This window comes from Ciona robusta, chromosome 14 (assembly GCF_009617815.1).
Source record: "Ciona robusta chromosome 14, ASM961781v2".
Taxonomy (NCBI): Eukaryota; Metazoa; Chordata; class Ascidiacea; order Phlebobranchia; family Cionidae; genus Ciona; species Ciona robusta.
Window position 1 is genome coordinate 2,285,508 of NC_143248.1, and position 23,270 is coordinate 2,308,777.

At 37.4% G+C, this 23,270-nt stretch overlaps 2 protein-coding genes, 1 long non-coding RNA gene and 1 pseudogene across 17 annotated transcripts; 3 read left to right on the forward strand and 1 right to left on the reverse strand.

Moving 5' to 3' along the window:
* Window positions 1-1,144: 1,144 nt before the first annotated feature.
* LOC149724882 (inverted formin-2-like) lies at window positions 1,145-15,951 on the forward strand. 15 transcript variants are annotated; one of them, XM_089892269.1, is made up of 22 exons: window positions 1,149-1,860; window positions 2,382-2,576; window positions 2,938-3,059; window positions 3,952-4,034; window positions 4,495-4,610; window positions 5,230-5,389; window positions 5,674-5,707; window positions 7,214-7,291; window positions 7,858-8,005; window positions 8,215-8,885; window positions 8,970-9,111; window positions 9,533-9,647; window positions 9,805-10,041; window positions 10,234-10,355; window positions 10,622-10,819; window positions 11,122-11,319; window positions 11,425-11,553; window positions 11,913-11,995; window positions 12,214-12,353; window positions 12,966-13,157; window positions 13,400-13,540; window positions 14,890-15,093. In XM_089892269.1, exons 1-21 carry the CDS (start codon window positions 1,858-1,860, stop codon window positions 13,504-13,506), a joined length of 3,273 nt encoding a protein of 1,090 aa, XP_089748395.1. In that variant the 5' UTR covers window positions 1,149-1,857; the 3' UTR covers window positions 13,507-13,540; window positions 14,890-15,093. The 15 variants fall into 15 exon arrangements, 14 of the variants coding, with proteins under 14 accessions (XP_089748387.1, XP_089748388.1, XP_089748391.1 ...); XM_089892261.1 differs by having other exon boundaries at window positions 1,145-1,860; window positions 12,214-13,157; window positions 13,773-15,093; XM_089892262.1 differs by having other exon boundaries at window positions 1,145-1,860; window positions 12,214-13,157.
* LOC149724883 (uncharacterized) lies at window positions 6,315-16,895 on the reverse strand. The gene is made up of 3 exons (XR_016386484.1): window positions 16,188-16,895; window positions 16,003-16,124; window positions 6,315-8,029 (listed from the first exon to the last, which is right to left on the reverse strand). It is a non-coding gene; the product is annotated as an uncharacterized LOC149724883 (long non-coding RNA).
* Window positions 16,896-18,456: 1,561 nt separating this feature from the next.
* LOC149724884 (beta-1,3-N-acetylglucosaminyltransferase lunatic fringe pseudogene) lies at window positions 18,457-19,584 on the forward strand (annotated as a pseudogene).
* Window positions 19,585-20,073: 489 nt separating this feature from the next.
* On the forward strand, window positions 20,074-23,233 carry LOC149724885 (large ribosomal subunit protein uL6-like). The gene is made up of 5 exons (XM_089892282.1): window positions 20,074-20,205; window positions 20,430-20,570; window positions 21,313-21,438; window positions 21,958-22,171; window positions 23,093-23,233. The coding sequence occupies exons 2-5, from the start codon at window positions 20,445-20,447 to the stop codon at window positions 23,200-23,202; spliced, it is 576 nt and encodes a 191-aa protein (XP_089748408.1). The 5' UTR covers window positions 20,074-20,205; window positions 20,430-20,444; the 3' UTR covers window positions 23,203-23,233.
* The last annotated feature ends 37 nt before the right edge of the window (window positions 23,234-23,270 follow it).

A 23,270-nucleotide genomic window follows, 5' to 3' on the forward strand; every position in this document is an offset into this window, starting at 1 on the left:
TAGGGTGGGGGCTGGGGAGGCAGGACACCTTTATCACATAATATCCAAATATCTAGATCGCGTTTTAAACAATTAACAACGGCCTATGGGTGTTGTGAGGATACGGTTTTATAGATCTTTGAATGTCTTTGTTTAGTACTAAATGTTACCAGAAAATAGAATGATAGAATGAAAAGGTGTCCCACCTTCCCCCACTCAACTATATAACTGTTACTATCGGAATATTACATGGTCTACTGGTTTTATAGCTTGAACAGCGTATGAATAACTTATTATTCAATTTTACCCGTTCAAACTCTCTGGTAAAACTCTTTTTTATCTTATTGCAAAGTTGTAAATTTCGTTCATCGTTCAAATTTTATTACCTGACAGTTGCAATTGATTCCCAATTTTCGTTATTAAGGTAAACGCCACCGCCATATGATTGATGATCCAGGATGAGTGCACAGAGCGTTTAAATTTGTCCATAAACCAAACACTGTAACGCTACGTAGCGGCAAACAACTCATAAAGGCAAATAGTTACAAGCAGCGTACATTCCATAACCGATTGTAGGTAGCATAGGTTACAAGTGTACGGGATGAACTATTGACATTATGGTTTAATAAGTCAACTTTTGAACTACTTTTTATTAAACCTTAGTAGGGTGGGGAAAACACCTTTTTATTCGATTTTTTGTCCTATTTGGTAGTAAACAAACATCATTTCCTCATTTGTAAAACCATATTCTCACGACCCCCAAAGACTGTTGTTAATTGTTTAAAACAGGATCTGGATATGTGGATATTATGTGTTAAAAGTGTCCTTCCAACCACCCTACTATATAAAAGACTTAGGATTCTTTTAAGTACTAGCTAACCAGCAGTTCTTAACGTGTTTTTTGCTCGGTACACTGTATGTTTATCATTATATAGTAGGGTGGGGGAAGATGGGACACCTTTTCATTTTGTTTTCTTTTTCCATTTGGTAGTAAACAAAGAACATTCAAAGAATTATGAAACCATATCCTTACGACTTCCGCAGACCGTTGTTAATTCTTTAAAACACGATGGGGCTATTTAGAAATTATGTGTTAATGGTGTCCCATCTTCCCCCACTTATACTATACCTATACAGTCTCAATTTACAGACAGATACAGCTAAACGAAAGGTAAAATTAGCGCGTGGCTGCCTTCGTTATAGGCTAGCCGTCATCCTCGCCTTAAGCGATAACAAACGGTTAAATTTTCTCAAGGAATTAGGTTTTTACTTCAAGTTACACGAGTGCAAGCGTGGTGTCGGGCAGGTGTATAGGTTATTCAAATTTACTTACTGCGTTATAGGATTTCTTGTTACGATCGCATAAAACTCTCATAAACATTAGATCGCACAGTTCGTTTGTCGTTGTCAGTCGTATAGCGCCGCTAAAAAGACGGCCTCATTTAACTAGGTGGTACGGATATTGATTGTGTACTTTAGGATGATTTGGGGCTCTGATATTTACCGTTGCTTATGGGCCCGTCGCGCCGATGCGCTGGTAATGTATCTTACCCAAGCGTGGCGCAGACGCGTCGTTCTCACAGTTACGAACTGTCTATCGAAAATGTACAAGCGTGAAGTCCGGTATCTTAGCAGTTCAACGAATAGCGGGTGCTGTGCGATGTATTATTCATTGATGAGAGCACAATCGTGATACAGTGTCAATACCGATTGAACCTTGTCATAATTTGAATCACCCAGCCGTATATAGCTGTAGCGTACACAGTACAATAGTTAATGCTTTGTTTACAGAGCAACAGGTATTAGTGCTAAGTTTTATAAGTAAAATACAGGAACACCACAATAGGAGCGAATAGAGTTTCCGGAATTTCTCGAGCCATGGTAAGTTTTCCCCTATCTTGAATGTGTGGCAAATATAACGAAGTTGTATGTTTCACTCATGTTGATTTTGAATTTGCTACATTGTGCAGTTATGTCTATCATGTCTTACTACACTGTAAAAACTTATTGAAAAATATGACATACAGTACTGTGGGGCAAGATGGGTACCGTTAGTAAACCTATGTCCTATTTTACTAATCATTTTTTAACAATTGACAACGCTATTTCATAATCATGATGATGCGGTTAGGTATTTCTGTAAAAATTCTTTGTTTACTATCGAATGGGAGAATAATTCAGAATGAAAACAATAACATTTACCCCAACTTACTACACGTTTTTATTTAAAATCCAATATTACTTCGAAAACCTCGATTTTAAAATTCCGGGTAATATTTGTTTTGTGTTTACTGTACACATACAAAGCTGTTGTATTAACAGTCAAATTTCATATTTGACGTTGGTAGTTCGTCGTAAAGAATTTAATGACTCATTTCCAACCAAAAAATCCACTTTGGCAGCTAAAAACTCAGAGAAAATGGAGTCTAATAGCTCAGAAGGCTCAAAAGAAAGAGAAGGACTCAATGGAAGAAACGCTTTCCAATTTAGAAAATGCCGAACCAGAGCTTTGCATACGGCTCCTACATTTTCCTTCCGTTCAGAACTTTTCTGGCCTCAAAAAGAAAATTCAGCACTGCTCTGAAGAATGGATGAAGGTAGTATAATACTAAAGTGTGAGTTGCAGTTTAGGAATGCTACAGGCCGCTGATGTTAGTTACAACATATACACATACAAACCTAACTTTTTAAATTTGAATCTCCCAAAAAACGTTTTTTTAAGCCAAAGTACATGAAACCAATCAACAAAAAGTTGTGAAGAGAAATTAAAAATGCACATTACCGGATAAAACACCAGCGGAATGGCCCTGAAATCGCATGGTTAAGCATGATTAATGCTTCATTTCCGTACAACGCAAAGTACAATACATGATATCGCTGTCAAAAACAGCATTTAATTAACGGCTGATCAGCGATATTGTAAACAATACTGTCTATAACGATTAACTAAATTATTAGGGATTTCTGGAGCAAGACGGTCTCGCTGTTCTTTTTACGACATTGGAACGCCTTTCGGATGATACGACAAGAGCCTCCAAGAGCACCCTTATTACATCAATGGAGCTGCTACAATGTGTGGGGTAAGAATAAGTGTAACTTTATGGCCGGTATTAAAACGTATAGCAGGGTAAAGGAAGACGGGACACCTTTAGCACATAATATCCAAATATCATGATCGTGTTTTAAATTAACAAGGGTCTATGGGAGTCGTGGGGATACGGTTTCATATTTTTTTTTCAGTGCTCTTTGTTTGCTACCAAATAGGACGAGAAAATACAATAAAAAAGTATCCCATTTCTCCCAATGCAACCATACATTCAGTATTGTGGGGTAAAATGGATACCGTTTCAGCACAGGATATACCCCATGTTTCCCGCTTGTGTATTTGACAATTAATAATGCCTTTTGGAGTTGTAAGCATACGGTAAAATAGTTCTGTAAATAATTTTTGTTTACTATCAATTATAGGACGACAAAAAAATGAAAACATGGTCCACCTTATTAAATTACGATAATATATCTCAATATTGTAAATATGCCTGTTTTACAAAAGAAATTCGAATGGTAACTATAAATTCCGGTAACTTGGTATAAATATTGCAATAGAATGCCGTATTTATTAACTACGTAGTGTTAAATATGTACACAATCCTAGAAGTCAAATACAGGGGTTCGTTCTATCCTAGTTTATTATAGCTTTTCGATATATGACTCAATAAACGTGTATTGTCGAGCCTTTTATACAAAAGACATATTTCTACATTTATTCCCAATTGGGATATATTACATAAAGGGTGGGGGAAGATGAAACAACTAGTAAATCTATTTTCTCGTCTGTTCTTTGTTTACTGACAAATGGGACAAAAAATAGATTAAAAAGGTGCCCCATCTTCCCCCACCCCACTATATAACACGTGATGAAATATACAACATATGATAAATATATGATATACAACAGCTTATACATTTTAGATGTGTGAAAGCTGTTATGAATTCACGCACCGGTCTGGATTTCGTCATCTCCAGAGAGGATTACACACGAGTTTTATCTACAAGTAACTTAAACTAAATTTTGTTTTAAAATAATAAGTTAAATGATACGATTTATTTCAGTTTTATATTTTTTTGACAAGATGTTTTACGATAATTGATCAAACCCAGTGGTCACGTTATGGCTGTCCAAACTGTTACAACACATTTTACCCATATACTGTATACTCTATAGCAAAATTCGCGCACATTATACTTGCGTATATATAATAGTTCGTATAAGTGGGTAAGAGGTATGGACCAATGAAATAGGACACCCGTAATATAACTTTGGGAACATTATACGTATTTGTACGCCAAACCAATTAACGTATGTCGTAAAAGCAATAAATTAGAGGATTTTCGTTATATATTTGACCGTTTCGGGATCTAAATAAAACTTTTTACATCAATAGACAGTGCAAATATATACTATATACTCATTGTATATCCTTGGCTGTTTCGTAATTGAGATTTTCTATACAGCATTGGACAGTGCAAACGTAATGGTAAAGAAGCAAGTTTTCGAACTCCTGGCAGCTATGTGCATTTACTCAAGCGAAGGAAAGTCAAGGTCTATAGATGCAATGGAGCATTACAAGGTATTGACAGTATAGACAACCACAACCTCTTACGTGCTTATTTACTGGGCGCATACCTATTCCAAAACAGGATACAGTAATCAATTCTTTTTAAATCAAGAAACATACGGTAGGGTAGGGAAAAATGAGACACTCTTTTATTTTATATTCTCGATCAGTTTAGTAGTAAACAAAGAACATTCAAAAATTATAAAACCGTATCCTCATGACTTACATAGACCGTTGTGTATTGTTTAAAACACGGTCAGTATATTTGGATAATATGCGCTAAAGTTATCCCGTCTTCCCTCACCCTATTATATATTAATTTAATTTTAGCTACTAACAACGCTAATATCCAAATATCCTGATCTTGTTTTAAACATTTAACAGCCCCCTATAGGAATTGTGAGGATACGGTTTTCCAATTATTTAAATTTTCTTTGTGTACTGCCAAATGGGACGAGAAAATAGAATGAAAAAGTACGCCTAAAACTTTTTTTTACCCGTACGCCTAAAACTTTTTACCTTTAGGCAACGCGTATAATTCGAACAAAATAAATTAGCTTCTTTTGTAATCCTTAACCATTTTGACAGTGTAGTAATTACATGACTAATAAGTTCATGTCAATTTCTCCAGCAAGCTAAGTCCCAGCGCTATCGATTTAGCGTTGTTATTAACGAATTGCGGAATGCGGAGAACTTGCCGTACCAAACCGGGATTCTATCCTTTATAAACGCAGCGATCCTTTCAACGGACGCCATACATCAACGAGTAAAATTACGAAATGAATTTATTGGTAAGTTTGGGCCTACTGTTTTGTATGTTTTTGTGTAAGTTTTAGTGAAATATACACGATATAAGGGTACACACTTTTGCACCGTTACTTAAAGTACACTGTTAGTTATTTAAAATGTATTCACGCTGTTTTAAAACGTATTTATTGGTAAGTTTTGGACTACTGTTTTGTATGTGTTTGTGTAAGTTTTGTTGAAAAAATACACCATATATGATTACATATTTCAATGTTACATAAAGTACAGTTAGGAATTTAAAATGTGTTTACGCTGTTTAATTTTCTAGGTCTTCAGTTGTTAGACGTACTCTCGGAACTTCGGTAAGTCAACCACAAACTATGTGTCATAAGAAAATTGTATTTTCATTTATTAATACAGAGTAGACATTTATTGCTTATATGTATAAGTTTCAGTTTTCTATTGTATAGTAGAGTGAGGGGGAGGTGGGACACCTTTTTAATCCATTTCCGCGTTCCATTTGATAGTAAACAAAGAACATTCAAAGAGGTTTAAAACCGTATCTTCACGACTACCATAGACGCTTGTTAAATGTTTAAAATACGATCAAGATAAAATGTGCTAAAGGTGTCCCGTCTTCCCCCACCCTCTTATATCATAACAATCTGTACTATACTGTCCAAACGATAAAGGTTTCCGGGTTATGTTTATATACATGTGCATGTATTGTCCTAACACACTGCACTACTTAACTAAAATGACACTACACTTATTATAAAATAAAAAATTTTTTACACTACTTATTATGAAAAGAGAAAAAGTAAGTCCATATAGAATGTTGCCGAATCAATACTTTAATACCGATCAATCTCTGTATAATAACCGTGTTAAGTATTTCTTACATTAACACACGTTTTCCACCCCTAACCAACAGGCTTGAGTCTGTACGAACTAATTTGTAAGTGCTGGTAATGTATATTAGAGGCGTGTTTTGTCAATCTGTGTGAAGATCGTGCGTAGAGGTTATTTTTTAACATCAGTTTTTCTAACTGCTCATTTTAATAGCAATATAGTAGAGTGGGGGAAGATGGGACACCTTCAGCACATAATACCCGAATATTCTGATCGTATTTTAAACATTAATTAACGGTCTATATAAAAGTCGTGAGGATACGGATTTATAATTCTTTGACTGTTCTTTGTTTACTACAAAATGGGACGAATAAATAGAACAAAAAGGTGTCCAATCTTCCCCCACCCTACTATATCAGTACTTTTAAATGTTCATTTGAATAGCAATACCTTAAATAATTTTGACAACAGTTTTGCACCAGCACAACATATAAGCGTAGATCACACTGAGCCTGTAGGCGCATTTTCGTTTTGCGGTAATGGTTCATCAGCGGTCATAGACGTATTTTGCGCATTTTTGCGTAGGTGTGTGTGTTTAGCGGTATAGACTTGACACTCCCTGCTCTTGTTTTATTCATTGGCTTTTAACAATGCGATTGTGACTTTCGGATATAGAAATATCAGGTTTCCAACATCCAAGCACGTGTTTAATACTTGGAAATCCCTTTTGCAAAAACAGTTTTTACATGTATGTGCTAAACACTTGCAACACTATGCTACAGGGTAAACGTTTTTTGATTAATTTCATCAGTTTACTGTCCGTAAAAATCCTAATAATTTCTCCAAGTTTTAATGTAACGGAAGCTTTAAAAACGCCCTCCTATATCCCAAGGCCAGTTCATTTTTTAAGCAGAACACAACATGTAATGCTATACCCTCTGTTAACCAAAACGCACCAGAGCGTATAGCCACCTTACCCAGCTTCAAGTCAAGACCTAACCCTTTGGTTTACCTAGAGCAAAGTCTCGTGCTATCTTCGAGAACCCGAACAACTCAGACGATTTTGGGAACGGGTATCAACTGCGAACATGCGCGTATATAACTTGTTTTTTGAGTTCTATGCTTTTGGCTGCGCAATCGAGCTTTGTGGTGTTAACGTCAGATGTGTAATTTTTGCTCCGATTTTGGTGCTGGTGTGCTCTTTTATTCAATAAGATATAAAAGACAGCGAGCTTCATTCATGATTTTGGCGAAATTGCAGCCCCGGGTTCAGAAATATTTTGTGAAAAAAAAATCCAAAAAATTGTCTGTTTTAAAATTAAGTTTTTATTTTTTGTTTATTGATAATGTTAAATGTCTAATTATTCCTTTGCGTTTTTGTGTTTATTACATGGCGCTATATAATTTACATGTAAGCTGTTCGTAATTGAACTAACACAGAGTAATTATTTACTAACAAACTAGCTGTGTGTGTTTGTTGTCTTGTAGAGTGAACGCAACTAATCTAACTCAAAAGTTCGATTTTTGTATGCCGGAACATTTGTTTGTTGTTTAACATGCAGAAAGTATCGGCAAAAATCGAACAAGTTTAAAAAATTTAAAACTTCGCGCTCAACATTCTTTTCTTTATGACGTAACAGTTTTTATTGTTACGTCACAGCCACTTGGAAGCAGATGACTTGCTAATCCAGTTGGAAGTTTTCGACGAGAAAAAACTTGAAGACGAAGAGGAGATTCAGGCGATAACAGGCGTTGAAGGAATTGATATCAACAATCATCAAGACGTATTTGCAGCCGTCTTTAACAAAGTTAGTTCTTTGCTTGTAAAAAACCTGCGTTCAGATTAAAAAAAAAGATTTTTTTGTTTGTTTTAAAACAGCGTTTGACCATTTCGCTGAATTAATCAAACCAGATTAAAGTATTAATGCAGTTATACCGCGTTATTAATAGTATCATGTCTAAATACAAGTGCTTTTAATAGTGCTTGTATACATTTTAACTAATTATTTTTAATCAGGTATGCAATTCTCCACAAGCCAACAACCTACTGACGATATTACAGTGTCTGGTGCAGCTTAACCCAGATGACAGAGTGTCAGACATGGCATGGGAGGCGCTCGTTACTATTGCACAGAAGGCAGCAGTCTTAGAGACAGTAGCCGAAGCACAGAAACTTTTGCGGGGCAGGCTTTCAAGGAGAACTTCCGTATTTACGACTTCAATATATACTCAAACCGAACAGGGGGCAATACAAAAGTTGAACGAAGAGGCAATCGAAGAAACAGATGGTGGGGCAACTGTAGTTTGCACCCCACCACCACCACCACCACCACCGCCGCCCCCGCCTTTGGGGAATATACCCCCGCCACCACCGCCCCCACCTATGGGAGGCATTCCTCCGCCCCCACCACCACTTGGGGGTATTCCCCCACCACCGCCCCCACCAATGGGAGGCATTCCTCCGCCCCCACCACCTCCTGGGGGTATTCCCCCGCCCCCACCACCCCCTGGGGGTGTTCCACCACCACCGCCAGGTCTCCCTCCAGTATACGGAGGAATCGTTCCTGTAAACGCGGCCCAACTGAACAGTCGACCGTCGGTGAGGCGTTCGGCAACTGTCCCGAAACCGACAGCGAAATTACGAAAGTTTAACTGGCAGAAGATCCCACAAAACACCCTGCGTAAAAGGTATGACGGTGTGGTTACTGCTGATGCTTAACCTTGTTGGTCGTTTTTATGAGTCAGATTGTAACGATTTTTTAAAATTTATAGCACGGATAGTGTCTGGGAGAATTTGGAACGTGGAGGTTGTGAGTTGGAACCGAATTACAAAACGATTGAGGAGTTGTTCTCTCAGAAGCAAATCGTGAAGAAAGAAGTGACAAAACAGAAAAAGAAGGCGGCTCCAGCCGAGGTAAAATAATTACTCACAGGCACGGCCTAAAACTACTGCTGTCGGGAAATTCTCTTTGAGTATTTTGCAAACGGTTAACCTTAATGGTTTCTGTTGTGTGTATATGAGTGTAGGCCTATGTAAGACTGAGCAGTGAGCATGAGGAGGGTAGCATTCGCACATATACTGTAAATCTGTTCGGTGTTTTGGTGTCTCGTGACCAATGCTATCATCGATGGTCATGTTTTTTTCTTAAATCTATATCAATATCAATGAGGATTCTGAATAAAGCAACATGCAGGTATCAAAAAAATGTTGGAAACAATATGCCAATACATGCTGCAACAATTCTACATGTAAATTCTTGCCTCCCACCCATACTTTACTGCCAATTAGAGCGACAAAAATGGTAACAACAAACAACCTGTATTTTGTTCCAAAGGTGACTCTGATCGACTCCCGGAAGAGCTTGAATGTCAATATCTTTCTCCGGCAGTTCAGACTTCCTAACGAAGAAATTATAAAAGCGCTAAAACAAGGCAACCGCGAAATATTAAGTGAGTTTAGTAAAGTTGCGCTGAAAATACAAGAATTAAAAAATGCAAAGGTACAAATTACCTTTAATATGAAAGTCGTGAAAAAAAAATGGAATTAAAAGGTGTTCCATCTTCCCCCAACCCTACTATACGACCGTTAAACACTGACGTATTACAGCTGAAGAAAAACTAAAGAACATGCTGAAGTTCTTGCCCGAAGACGCGGAAATCGAGTCAGTACGTTCGTTCAAAGGTGACCCAGCTACTCTTGGAAACGCAGAGAAATACTTCCGGCTTCTCATCGGTCTTAAAGATTACGTGCTTCGGATTGAAGCCGCCATAGCCCGTGAGAGTTTTGATGAAGAAATGACATCAATAGTGCCCGTGATTGACAACATAAAGCAAGCAGTAAACGGTAAGAAAGAACGGACTATGCCGTGATCAAATCTCAAGCCTACAATTACAAACTATTTGACAATGAGATTTGGTTTGTTACGACTTTCCATATTCTTTTAGGTCAGATTTAGCGACATGAGCATTAAATCTAATGCAAGAATATCTAAAAAACACAGTCCTTTATTCTCGTTATTAACATAAATTTCTGCAGCTATTCGGCAATGCAAGAAGTTAGAAGATTTTCTTGTTCTTATATTAAAGACAGGCAACTACTTAAACTTCGGTGGTTACGCTGGTGATGCGCATGCGTTCAAAATAACATCCCTTCTCAAGGTAAAGTATAATCGTAGGCACCTTGGTTCGGTGTAAGGTTTCGGTACTGCTACCGGGCGTGTGTGTCACACTTGGAGGTCATTGCTCCAACCCAGTGATCATTAACGCGTTTTCTAAATTACCATGCATGTACAAAACAAACGCCAACAAATATATACGTGGTAATTCGTAGGCGGAAACGACTTGTAACACCAGTATTGAAACGACTGCCGGTGCCCAGCGTCGTAATAAATAGCGCACAATAATTCATTAAGCTTTATCCTTAGTTATCTGAAACCAAATCGAACAAACCACGGATGACTCTGATGCATTGTGTGGTGATGGAGGCGGCGGAAAACCACCCCCATCTTCTTGATATTCCGTCAGAACTCTCGGTAGTAATGGAGTGCAAAACCGTTTCTGTGGACCACCTGAAATCAACCATCAACCGCCTAACTGGAGGGATTGCCAAGCTCACAAAACAAGTGCGTCTTTTGGGAAATTTATTTGTGTGAATTTTTATGCGACCTTGCCCAGATGTTTACTTTTCCGTAAGCTGTATAATCTTTTATTATGTTACAATGCTCCTGAAAGAGGTTCGATGCTTGATGATCACCATTGTGAGTGTGTGTGTGTCCCTGGGAAGACACATATTCTTAACGCTCTAACCCAACACTTATTAATAAGTGGTCCAAATGGTTAGATGTGTAAAATTATGCAGAATATTTAATATATAGCCATAATGTGTAATACAACACATATACTCAAATATGTGCTATTTAAACAGGTCGAAAAATCCTCCAAAGAGGTTAAAGAGCAGTTCGCACCTTTCCTTAAAGTTGCCACGGACAAGGTAAGTACTTTTGCTAAGGACCTCGAAGAGATAGAAAATCTGAGAGTAAGTTTGGCCAAGTACCTTGTTGAGGACGAAGCCAAATTCAAACTGGAGGAGTGCCTTTCCACATTTGCAAAGCTTTGCGAACAGGTAAGGACTGCTAAACATTTGTTGCACAAGGTATACCACTGCTGAACATAGCTTTTTTTGTCAGCTTTTGCCATGACACTATTTAACAGACTTTTTGTAAAACAGATAAAGTCGGCAATCAAAGAGAACAAGGAGCGAGCTGTGATGGAGGAAAAGAAGAAGAAGAGAGCTCAGATGGAAGAAGAGAGGAAGAAAAGTGGGAAGGTTTCCAAGTTTGCTCCACCACCAGCTGGAGTAAGCACTAACTACTAAGTATAGGATGAGATAATATTCTTGAAGACCTGGGAAACAGTGTGGGTACACGCATAATAATCAGTGATGATATAGTCACAGCATATAGGCTACATTCTATTATACAGCAGTAATAGAAATCAGAATGGGCTAAAATAATATAAATCAATGGGGAGAATGGGCGAAAATATTCTCATTCAAAAATGGTTGACAAAAACAAACAGCTTGGAAATTGATATACCACAAAGTGGCGACATAAGTTGATTTGCATTTCCAAGTTAAGATTTGACAAAGTGCTGACAATGTTACATTTAAATATTCTTTATATATTAAAGCATGTTTTATGTTCAATACTTTTAAAGGAAAATATAATTGACAATCTGTTAACTGACATTCGAAAAGGATTTAAGCTGAAGAAGTCAAGTGAATCACCAACCAAATCAAGGTACACAGATGGAGATCTAAGTTGTGGGTGTTTACAAATCAATAATTGTTGTTATAAACTAAAATTGTTATTCTAACGTTACGCACACCATCTTCTATATCTTTGCCAAATTGAGCATTTTTTCTATTGAGATTTATACTAATATAAACACATATACTTGATTCTACAACACGTACTAAGCACACCCTGCATGACTAACACATGTTTTGCATGAACAGATTAAACTCTGTTGCAAACGAAAACCAAACTGACAATGCTGCTGAGACTAATAATGCTACCGATTCTGCACAAGAAGCCACAACTATCTCTATAAAGCAGAAAGATGAAAAATTTGCAACTTTGGTCAGAGTTTCGAACGGTGAGAATGATGTAACCAGTAAAGAGACAGATAAAACGTCTCCGGAATTGCACGACATTGTCAATTCCAGTAAATCTACTGATGCTAATGCTAAAGATACTGATGCAAATAAGACTGTGGTTATTTCGCCAAGCGATGTGGACATTACAGTTACAGAAATACCGACAGTGTTAGACTTACCAAGTGACGTTGTGAAACCAGTCACAGAATTACCGGTAGTTTTAGATTTGTCGAGCAACTTGGACATTGCAGGTAATGAAATACCAGTTGCTTTAGATACTCCAAGCAATGTGGATAAATCAGTCGCAGATATACCGGCAGCTGTAAGTTTACCAAACAATGTGGACACTGAAGTCATAGAAATGCCGGTCACTTTACTTTCACCAAACAAAGAAGACAATACAGTCGCAGATATACCAGTAGCTTTAGATTTGCCAAAGGATGTGGACAATGCAGTTACTGAAACACCAGTAGAATCAGACATGAAAGTTCAAGAGCCTTTGCATCCCATACCGGCAAAGCCTATAACCAAAGTGATAAGTCCAATCATGATTTCTCCAGATGAACAAAATTTGCTTATTAATGGAGAAAATGTATCTGAAAATCTTCCAGAAGTCAACGGGAATCTCCAAAAGAAAGGTTCTGATGTTGACCCTGCTACGACAGCAGGACCTGGAATTCTGCAAGAAGCTAAAGATAAATTGGAACAGATAGTGGACTCCATGAAACCAATGCAAGGCTCAAGTGTGGACGGTGATAAAAAAGGTGACAGAAAAAAATCGACTATTTCAACATCCAGAGAAGGTAAGTTGAGTTGCATTACCGATTTAAGTTTTGATTGTGGCATAGTTTTTTTTTGTGGGGTTTCAGTTTTGCAAAGGGTTTGATAAACTCTTTCAAATTTTCCAACACTGCTTAAGTTCCTTTGTAAATCTTAGGTTATATAATAGCAGTGTGGTAGGTGTGTATGCTTGTAAAGGGTTTAAGTTTTAAAACAATTATAGTTTGATAGAGGGTTTCATATAATTTTTCCATTATAATATGAGACATAGAGGGCCTAACAGTCACAGCTACAGGCCCTTATATTTGTGCTGATTTCTCCGACGAATTTTCCTCTTCTGACGAGTTTGAAGATGCACAGGACTTTTGGTAACCAGGCAACCGCACCTTCAAGGGGTCAGCGATTGGTCAGTTTAATCACGTGACTCTGGTAGCTTTTGTTGTCACGTAAAACACGGCTGTATGCGCACCAACGATGGGCTGTCTATAATTCTATCTGATTATAGTGGAGTGTAATTTATAGCTTTTACCGCTTGCCTGGCAAAGTTTGATGTGTTGGCGGTTTGTGTTGGTGAAATGCCTGTGTATTACTGTAACGTTGTTACAAATGGGTAAATGTGTATGTTGTGTGTCTTAAAGCATCCGAAGATATAGAGGCCCCAGGGCCGAGTTCTAGACGTGGACACGGCATGCAAGGAAATGTTTCTGCTCGTTCATCTATTGATAAATCTGACAAAAAGAAAAAATCCCTCTGCCGCGTTCAATAAGCCTGCTGTTATACAGCGATGGTAAACACATTAACAGCCACTTAGAAGGAATGCAAGCAAGCTTTGCTGGTGCTGTTCTGTCAGTGCTTGGCCCCGACTGCTGTAATGCGCTTATATAACACAACAATCATGACTGCCGAAAAGCACTTATCATTGCGTTTATACGCAGAGCACATTGATTCTTATGACCTACTCACCTACAGTAGGTTAGAAATCAATTTGCATATACACTTGCATTCCGCCTGAAAGCTGGAAAACACACTATATTATAAGCCACATATCTCCACTGTCTGTATTTCCACAGAGCCCTGGACAAAGCTGAAGCAATGGTTTAAGTCCTTGTAGTCAAAAACCCAGTAAAGGTTTGAATCGAGCGTTCGTAGCCCATAGCAAATCATGTCAAACATCTGTCGCTAATTTGTCATATTTTTATGTGGTAGTTCTTCATCATGCCTGTCAATAAGTTTGCATACACTAACGCAACACAGAACTTATCGTTAAAGTTCTGATATTTTATCACTGTTTTGTACTTATTTTAAAACACTGGAAAAACGCAGTTCTATAAGTCCAATAGAACTAATTTGCAAGTGCTGAAGTTTCCACATTATTCTAACATGCATGTTTGTTATCAAACCAATATCATGGCATGCGCTTTGTAAAACACTGCATGTGGGTGTTATATTAGATAAGTTTTGTGCTTAAATGTAGTGTAAAGTATTTGCAGTGTTTAATATCACTTTTATTAAAAATGATTAATTATAATTACCTATGCTTGTATAACAGCAATTCAGATAAATCAGCAAAAGGGGTTAAAGACGTTTTAATATAGCGAACTTTTGAAAACTGGATAAAAACTTTTTGAAACCATAAATGTTACCACTGTTAAAGATTATTAAAGCGGCCAAATTCAAAAATGTGCAATGCATTACAATTTCCGATCACCAGTACTATCATTACACCTCATTTTAACATAATTTCTGTGTTTGTAGGAGACAAGCGAAAAGCTAAACCGAAAATGCCACTTTTCACTTCTAAGAATACAAAGCAGAATTTGACTACCAGCAACATGAAAAAGCAAATCAGTGAAGCTAATCCTAGAGTAAAACAATTGCGTCAACGCTATGGTTCAACAAACTCAGACCGAAGCAGGACTCCAAAGGCGCCAATCCTTAATAAAAATGTGCTTGCTGATAGAGCAAAGTCTGTTCTGAAAACAAACCGTGCGAAGACAGTACCCGCTCAATCAGTAATAACTGAACGTTCAAAACGGCCGTCTACTACGCCAAGTGCAGACAGGAATAGAATAAACAGTAGTGCCACTAAAACAGATGTGATCAAAGCACCCAAGAAACCGATTACAAATTTGCCAGCAGTAGATGCACATAAGTTTGATGGCCGCTCCTACTATTCAGCACCAAAAGCAATCAAAACAGTTCCAACAAAAGCCAAACCCCTACGAAAAACACCAGAAACCAAACAAAACCAACTTCAATCAAAACTCCAAACTGACCGAAAAGCTATGGATAAAACTTCATTAAAAGACAAGACTACAAAAGTAACAGATAAAACTTCCGCACACAAGACTACAAAAGTTACAGATAAAACTTTATCAAAAGACAAGACTACACTAGCTGCACAGAAAAACAGCCCAAAGCCTGTCACCTCTGATTCTATAAATAAAATCTCTAATAAAAATGCAAGTGTTGATAAAAAGACAAAATTAGACACTACTAGTGCCTCAAAACGCTTCACATCACACGAAGATGCAATGAAGAGGAAATACGCATTTCGTAGAGATCAAAAACGTACCCCTATAGCAACTAAATCCATAACAAACAACAGAAAAATATCAAAAACTGCAACCTCACTATCATAATTCATAACATGACAATTTTTTAATGTTTTGATTGTTAATTTTACAATTTGTATCATTTTTTTGTCTTTTTATTGAACTGTTGTGATTAAAAAATATTTTATCGCAGTAGAAATCGCAATTTTACAACTTTTTTTATTGTGCTCTGTTAAAATACACTATTGGTCATATTGTAAAACCCCTGGTACCGTATTCTTTAAGCTTAACCAGCAGATTTATGTTTACATACCTCAGTTTAAGGTAGTCTTCAGATGAAGTCAATATCAGCTCTTCGGTATATATTCAGTGACTCGCATTGCTTTGAATAATCGGACAGATATTTTTACACCTTTAAACCCAGTATTGCTCAGGCTGAAAAAGGTTACTGTTCAGAGACAAATTCAATGTAGAGTTACAATGACAAAACAAATTTACCTGCATGGAATTAGTCTGTACGGTTCAGTTAGATTCGTTCCCGTTGTAGACAGAGGTATTCTTTTTTTAATATTACAAAATCTTTGCAGTACATACTGTTTTATTTCTAAGTCTAACACGACTGTACTGCTGGGGAATTTATATACACAGACACAAACGTAGACACAGTGCAACAATTACAAAAACTTACTACTTCTGCAAATGCACGGGCGGGACAATTCAAGCAGTTATAAAGGATGAGAAAAAGGCTGAAGTGTTACGAAAGTATTGTCCAGCACACTAGCACAGCACTAATGAGTGAACCTATTTCTATAATAAAATGATTGATAGTAATACTAATAATATGACATGGTTAGTGTAAAAGACGGAGAAGTGTAACCGCATAGTGATTTTAGTGAGTCCCCAATGAACGAAAGCAGTTTCACCAACGCGCCAATCGATGTGAACTCCTAGACAAGTACTTAAAAAGAAGATCCCAGAGACGTAAAAATGAAAGGAGATACCAGAGCCGTGTTTCTATGTCTCTGGACTAGGAGATCCTTTCCATTTAAAGGGATGATAACTCGCTAATTGAGCGGTAGCCTATTAGTGGTAAATATTCATAGGCTCATGTATATATTTTAATATACTACATCGAATGCTATGAGTAGTTAAAGACATTTTGAATGGTGAAGACACATTTTGAAATATCACATTTGTTTAAACCAATCGTTAATTACTCGTTAATGCAGGCATTTTAAATTTGAACATTTATTTCAGAGTTCATAAATATATAGTGGGGTGGAGAAAGATGGGACACCTGTTTATTCTATTTTCTCCTCCCATTTGGTAGTAAACAAAGAACATTCAAAGAATTCTAAAACCGTATCCTCACAACTCCCAGGAACCGTTGTTAACACGATCAGGATATTTGGATATTATGTGCTAAATATGTTCCATCTTCCCCCACCCTACTATAGATTAGTATTACAACAGCGCCCTCAATAGTAGCATCAACGAGCCTTTCTTGTGCAAGCCACTTAACGGAAATTGCTCCTACCCAGTGTTCACTAATAGACAGTCTATAAATTATCAGTCATACATACAAAAAAAACATAAAAAATAGCAAATATCCCATCATTCATGCATTCCAACAGCTAGAATTTTAAAACTATTTTTACACTGGGTGCTTGGTTCAAAGAACCAATGAAACAATTACGCATAATCACTTGATATAAATCACGCCGTATACCTGACAATATTGCAGGTGCTAAAGGTAGAGGTCGACCGATATATCGGTTCACCGATATTATCGGCCGATATTTACGTTCCACCGATAATCGGTATCGGTAAAAAAGCGCCGATATTTCACCGATATATTAATAGTTCGTGCGAAGCGACGTGCGTCCTACTTGACCTTTACGTGTGTTCGTAGTTTAACGTCCACGTGCCTCGTACTTTAGCCTTCACGTGCGTGCTAGTTTAACGTCCACGTGCGTCATAGTTTGACCTTTACGTGCGTCGTATTTATGCGTGGTAGTTTGACCTTTACGTGCGTCGGAGTTTGACCTTTACGTGCGTCGTAGTTTGACCTTTACGTGCGTCGTAGTTTGACCTTTACGTGCGTCGTAGTTTGACCTTTACGTGCGTCGTAGTTTGACCTTTACGTGCGTCGTAGTTTGACCTTTACGTGCGTTGGAGTTTGACCTTTACGTGCGTCGTAGTTTTGACCTTTACGTGCGTCGTAGTTTGACCTTTACGTGCGTCGTAGTTTAACGTCCACGTGTGTCATAGTTTAACGTCCACGTGCGTTGTAGTTTAGCGTTCATGTGCGTCCTAGTTTCGTACAAAAGCAACACCTTCCTAAGAACATGCATGTTTCCTAAAAACATGTAGACCAACCAATTTTTCTCTATAACTTGCAATATCTTGAATACAGGCATTACTTTTGATTAAAACTGATCATTTCATATGTTTCGCTATAGTGACAAATATCGGTAAAATATCGGTATCGGTATCGGTAAAAGCTAAAAATATCGGTATCGGTATCGGTGGAAAAAAGTGATATCGGTCGGTCTCTAGCTAAAGGTCAAACAAATATATATGCTGAAGCTGAATATACGTATGATGAATGCACAATAGCAATCGCGGGTCTATTAAGTGGCGAAACACATAGTACTGATCAGCAATAAGCAAACATTACAAAGGTATATTTTGCAGAAAGCACGCATAATTAAGAGAGATTATTATTTACAAGTTTGATTTTTTTTCTCTTTACTTCCTGGTTATATTTAGTTGATTTTCACAGGTTAATAAAAACTACAATGTTTCGAAAGTTCAAGTTAGTCTTGCTAGGAGTGCTATGTATATGCACGCTGCTCTATCTTTCCCAAAAATTAATATACCCTAGCAGCAGTGACGTTACATATATACCTATTGGTAAAGGAGGATTTTTCCGTGTGGTAAAAGTTTCTGTCAACCCAGTGGACGATGGTAAAGTAACTTTAGACGATATTTTCATCAGCGTAAGAACAAGCAGAAAATTTCACGAATCCCGAATTGACCCAATCGTTAAGACTTGGTTCAATCTGGCGAGGGAGCAGACGTACATTTTCACAGACGGTGATGACGACAAGCTAAACGAAACAACTGGAGGTCATGTTATAAACACACACTGTGGACAAGATTGCAATAGATCACATTTGAGCTGTAAAACTGGAACAGTGTACGATACGTATTTAGCTAGTGGTAAAAAGTGGTGGTGCCGATTTGACGACGATAATTACGTCAATCAACGACGGGTGGTCCGTCTTGTGAATGGTTATAATTGGACACAAGACATTTGCATTGGTAAACTAAGCGTTCCATTTTTTACAACAGACTATCATGGTCACTCTGAGAAATATCAGTTTGCCCATGGAGGTGCTGGCTGTTGTATTTCCCGACTATTGGCCTTGAAAATGAAACCGTGATGTGGAAGAGAAGAACTGGTTGTGACTACAAGGGAAGCGGGCATGCAAGAAGATTGCGCTTTGGGTTTCATTATAACCAACCGTTTGAAAATAAACTTGACACTAACAGACCTTTTGCATTCTACAAGAGAGTCACTCGAAGATTTAAACCCAGACACTCTACATGAGCAAGCAAGCATAGGACAAAGCCCGGGTAACACAGTGAATTTGGACAAAGTGAAGAATGTAAAGATATTTAACCATGATGTAGACCCAACACGTTTTATTACTCTTCATTGTTTTCTCTTTCCTACTGCTAATATATGCAAAATATAGTGTCTTTTGTGTTACTTTTTAATATACTTTTAAAAAGTTCTGTCTGTTCCGTGGTAAATGATATATAAATATAATTAAGTGAAATTGTATACAACTGGTAAAGTCTGTTAAAAACGTCGTTTAGCATTCGACGCCTGCATCGTGACTGTCGATATCTCGCCGCATGAGAATATAGTCATTCGTAGCCTATACTAAATTGACCGTTTGCGTAGACTGACTGATAACATGGTCGTGGTATTACCAACAAATTTCCGCAATAGTTAGACTGGAATCAAATAGCAAACACATCAGACCAAAACAGTGGGTATGAGTAGCCTACTGGTGTCGTGACATTTTTGTTTCGACCGTTAAATTTGGACCGGGCGCTGTTACGCATGCGCAGCAGGTTCCTTCCTATACTAGGGTACATATAGTAGAGTGGGGAAGATGGGACACTTTTTCAATCTATTTTATCGCCCCATTGGTGATTGGTAGTAAATAAAAAGCATTCAAAGGATTGTAACACCTTATCCCCAGTATTAAATTACCGCCTACGAAGTTATATGTGGTTACTCGTAAGCGGGAACAAGGTGTTATAAACAAAACACCCGTGTTATAACATCTGTCTTTGCCCCTGCACACGAGGATAAATAAAAAAGTACGACTATCCTTGAAAAACACGCCATATAAAGCGTGCGGGTACCAGAACGCACAATTCATAGAAATCGCAGAATAACAAATTTTCTCTCTTTTACGTGTGTAGTGTTGTGCAGGTATGTTACATGTCTGATTTGATAAACTTATCTACCATAATCAGGCTTTTTGGCAAAAATAACGGTTAGATCTGTACAATTTGTTGGACAACAACTTTTTAAGCTTTAGATAATAAAAGTATTAGATGCGAAATTTGCTAGAAATTCGCAGAATCTGCATTAACTAGAGACCAGTTTAAAAAAGTTAAAGCGCAAGTTTTTTTACGTTAACTCTTTTAATGTAGAGCCCACACGGCACAATGAAGATCATACACTCAAGTCAAGTTGTGACTTTGCCCGACGAAGTTAAAGTTAGTGTTAAAGGACGAGTGGTTACAGTTCGTGGGCCAAGAGGTGTCCTAAAAAAAAATTTCAACCATTTAAAGGCAAGTATTTTCTTATCTGTTATTTAGTCTGTTACTGTCTATATGCATGCAATTAAACAACACCTATGGCTTATTGCAATGCCGAAATTAGTACCGCTGTATCAATATACTTCTTCACTATGTTATTCCGGCTGATTGGTAGCAAAATTTTTGTCTTAAAATGTTTGAATGGCTCACCATAGTAGCGATACGCATTCGTAATATTCTTATATTTGTTTAATTTTGTAGTATTTTTTGTGATAAAATGTTGAATTTGGGAAAACATATTGGTGCTAGTGAAGAGTCCCCCCCCCCCCAACCTAGGTTAGGGGGTTAGCAAATAAGGTGGGGGGGGAGACTTTTCACTAGCACCAACATATTTACATATGCCAACCAATGGGTTTATTTAACCTTAATAATTTACACACGCAAATTTGCTTTTACTAACAATCAAATATCTTTCTTGTGGTAATTGGAAGGTATTGCCAATCCCTGCAAATTTTTGTGCGTATCATACAAAAGGAACAGTGTGGCAACTGTTAGCATATTATGCACAAGTGCTTCCAATCAATGATGACACAACTCAGCTCACTCTGAGAACACCATGACTGAGCATGAATTGTTCTGAGATTATGATTATAACATCTCATTATCGGAAAACCAAGTCTGTAGCTGTAGTGTATCAATTAAGGTGTTTGTCATGTGATTTGTATCTGCATAGTTTTACATACGCTCACATTCTGACATTCAAACCTCTTTTTAGGTTGAGTTGACAAAAGTTGGTACCAACTCTGTAAAAGTTGACAAATGGTTCGGAAACCGTAAGGATCTCGCGTGCGTTCGTACGATCTGCAGTCACATTAACAACATGGCCACTGGTGTCACCAAGGTATGTTATTGTAGCCCACAATCAAATTTATCTCGTTATTTCAATGATGACAAAACTCAGCTCACTCTGAAAAAAAAACATGAATGAGTTTAGTTCTTATCTGAGAATTAGGACAAAAAACTTATTTTTACCTTACTATATAGGAATTTGTTAAAAATAGATATGTGTTTTTAGTGCTGTCATGATATTAATATTCATCAAACCTGAGCTTGCTATTTTTGTAGCACAAATTAATGTTATTTATAGAATAATAACCAAGCTATGTGCTATGTTCTTCAAATGACCAAAACTACATTTCACATACCTTTAAGTTGGCACAATAAAATGATTTAAAATTTTACACTTATAGTAAAAATCCTAGTAAAGCCTGTAAAATACTAATAGACTAAGTCATCCAAATCAATGGGGGCCCACTGGATTAAACTCTAAGTTTCTAAGCATCATACCTTGACATGATACTATATCTGATATAGCCATAAGCCATTTAGCCGATAACTAATGCCTGGTGTATACACACAGGGTTACAGGTACAAGATGAGATCTGTATACGCTCACTTTCCTATCAACTGTAACATCACAGAAGAAGGCAAGAAAATTGAAATCCGTAATTTCCTCGGTGAAAAGTTTGTGCGAAGAGTTGACATGAGGGCTGGTGTGAAAGTAGTCTCCTCTGCCAAGCAAAAGGATGAACTTATTTTAGATGGAAATGATATTGAATTGGTTTCTTTATCAGGTAAGCTTCAACTGTACTGTTTGTATGTGGAAATTGTCTGTACTGTATAGCAACAAAAGTTTGATTTTCTGTCAATTTGAAGTCTAGTAACCACATTTAATAAAATTGGCGACATTATAACTGCATGGTGTGTTTCCACACTCTTATGCCTCTGACTTCTATAAATCAGTGAGCAAACCAAGTCAACTACCACAAAACATCTGCCTTCTAAACATATTCCTATGTTTAATGAATGTACATCCAATTTTACACCGGAAAGCTATAGGATCTTCAGTGCTAATAGGAGTATTGTATTATAAAAGCAACACCCGATATGTCAATCTGGTCATGCAGACTTATAGCTTGTTCTACCTGTTGTCTTTAGATCACCTAGTATCTCTAGGCCTGCAATGCGGGGATCGGTACCATAATTTCTGGCACTATCAATTCTGTTTTCACAAGTAGTGACACTGATTGTGGTACCATATCATCGCATTGCATTGCAGGCTGCAATTTGTAGCCCCCGAGATACATTGTCTAAAGACAATAGATAGAACAAGCTAGAAGTATGAATGGTAATTGACTGCATCCAATGTTGCTTTATATTAATGGTACATTCATATTAATACTGACAATCATAAAGCTTTCTGTCAGTAATAGGCACTGCCAGTCCCAGTGATTTTTTGTGTGTCATATAAATGGGAATGAAACGGCAATCGTTAGCATAATATTATGCACAAATGCTTCCAATCAATGATGACACAACTCAGCTCACTCTGAGAACACCATGACTGAGCATGAATTGTTCTGAGATTAAAATTATAACTTCGAGGTTTCGCTGCACGCTGTACTATAGAGCCTCACCCATGTAAAATGTAGCTGTTTAGGTTAAAAACGTCAAAAGGTGTCAGACTTTAATACTGTAACCTGTTTTTGTTTTAGCTGCTCTCATCCAGCAATCCACCACCGTAAAGAACAAGGACATCCGAAAGTTCTTGGACGGAATCTACGTCTCACAGAAGACGACCATAGTCGAAGACGAAGCCTTATAAACCTCGTCTTATTAAAATCAAAAATACACGAGATTCCGCACTTTTAATTTCTCCCAGTATTTCCAGGC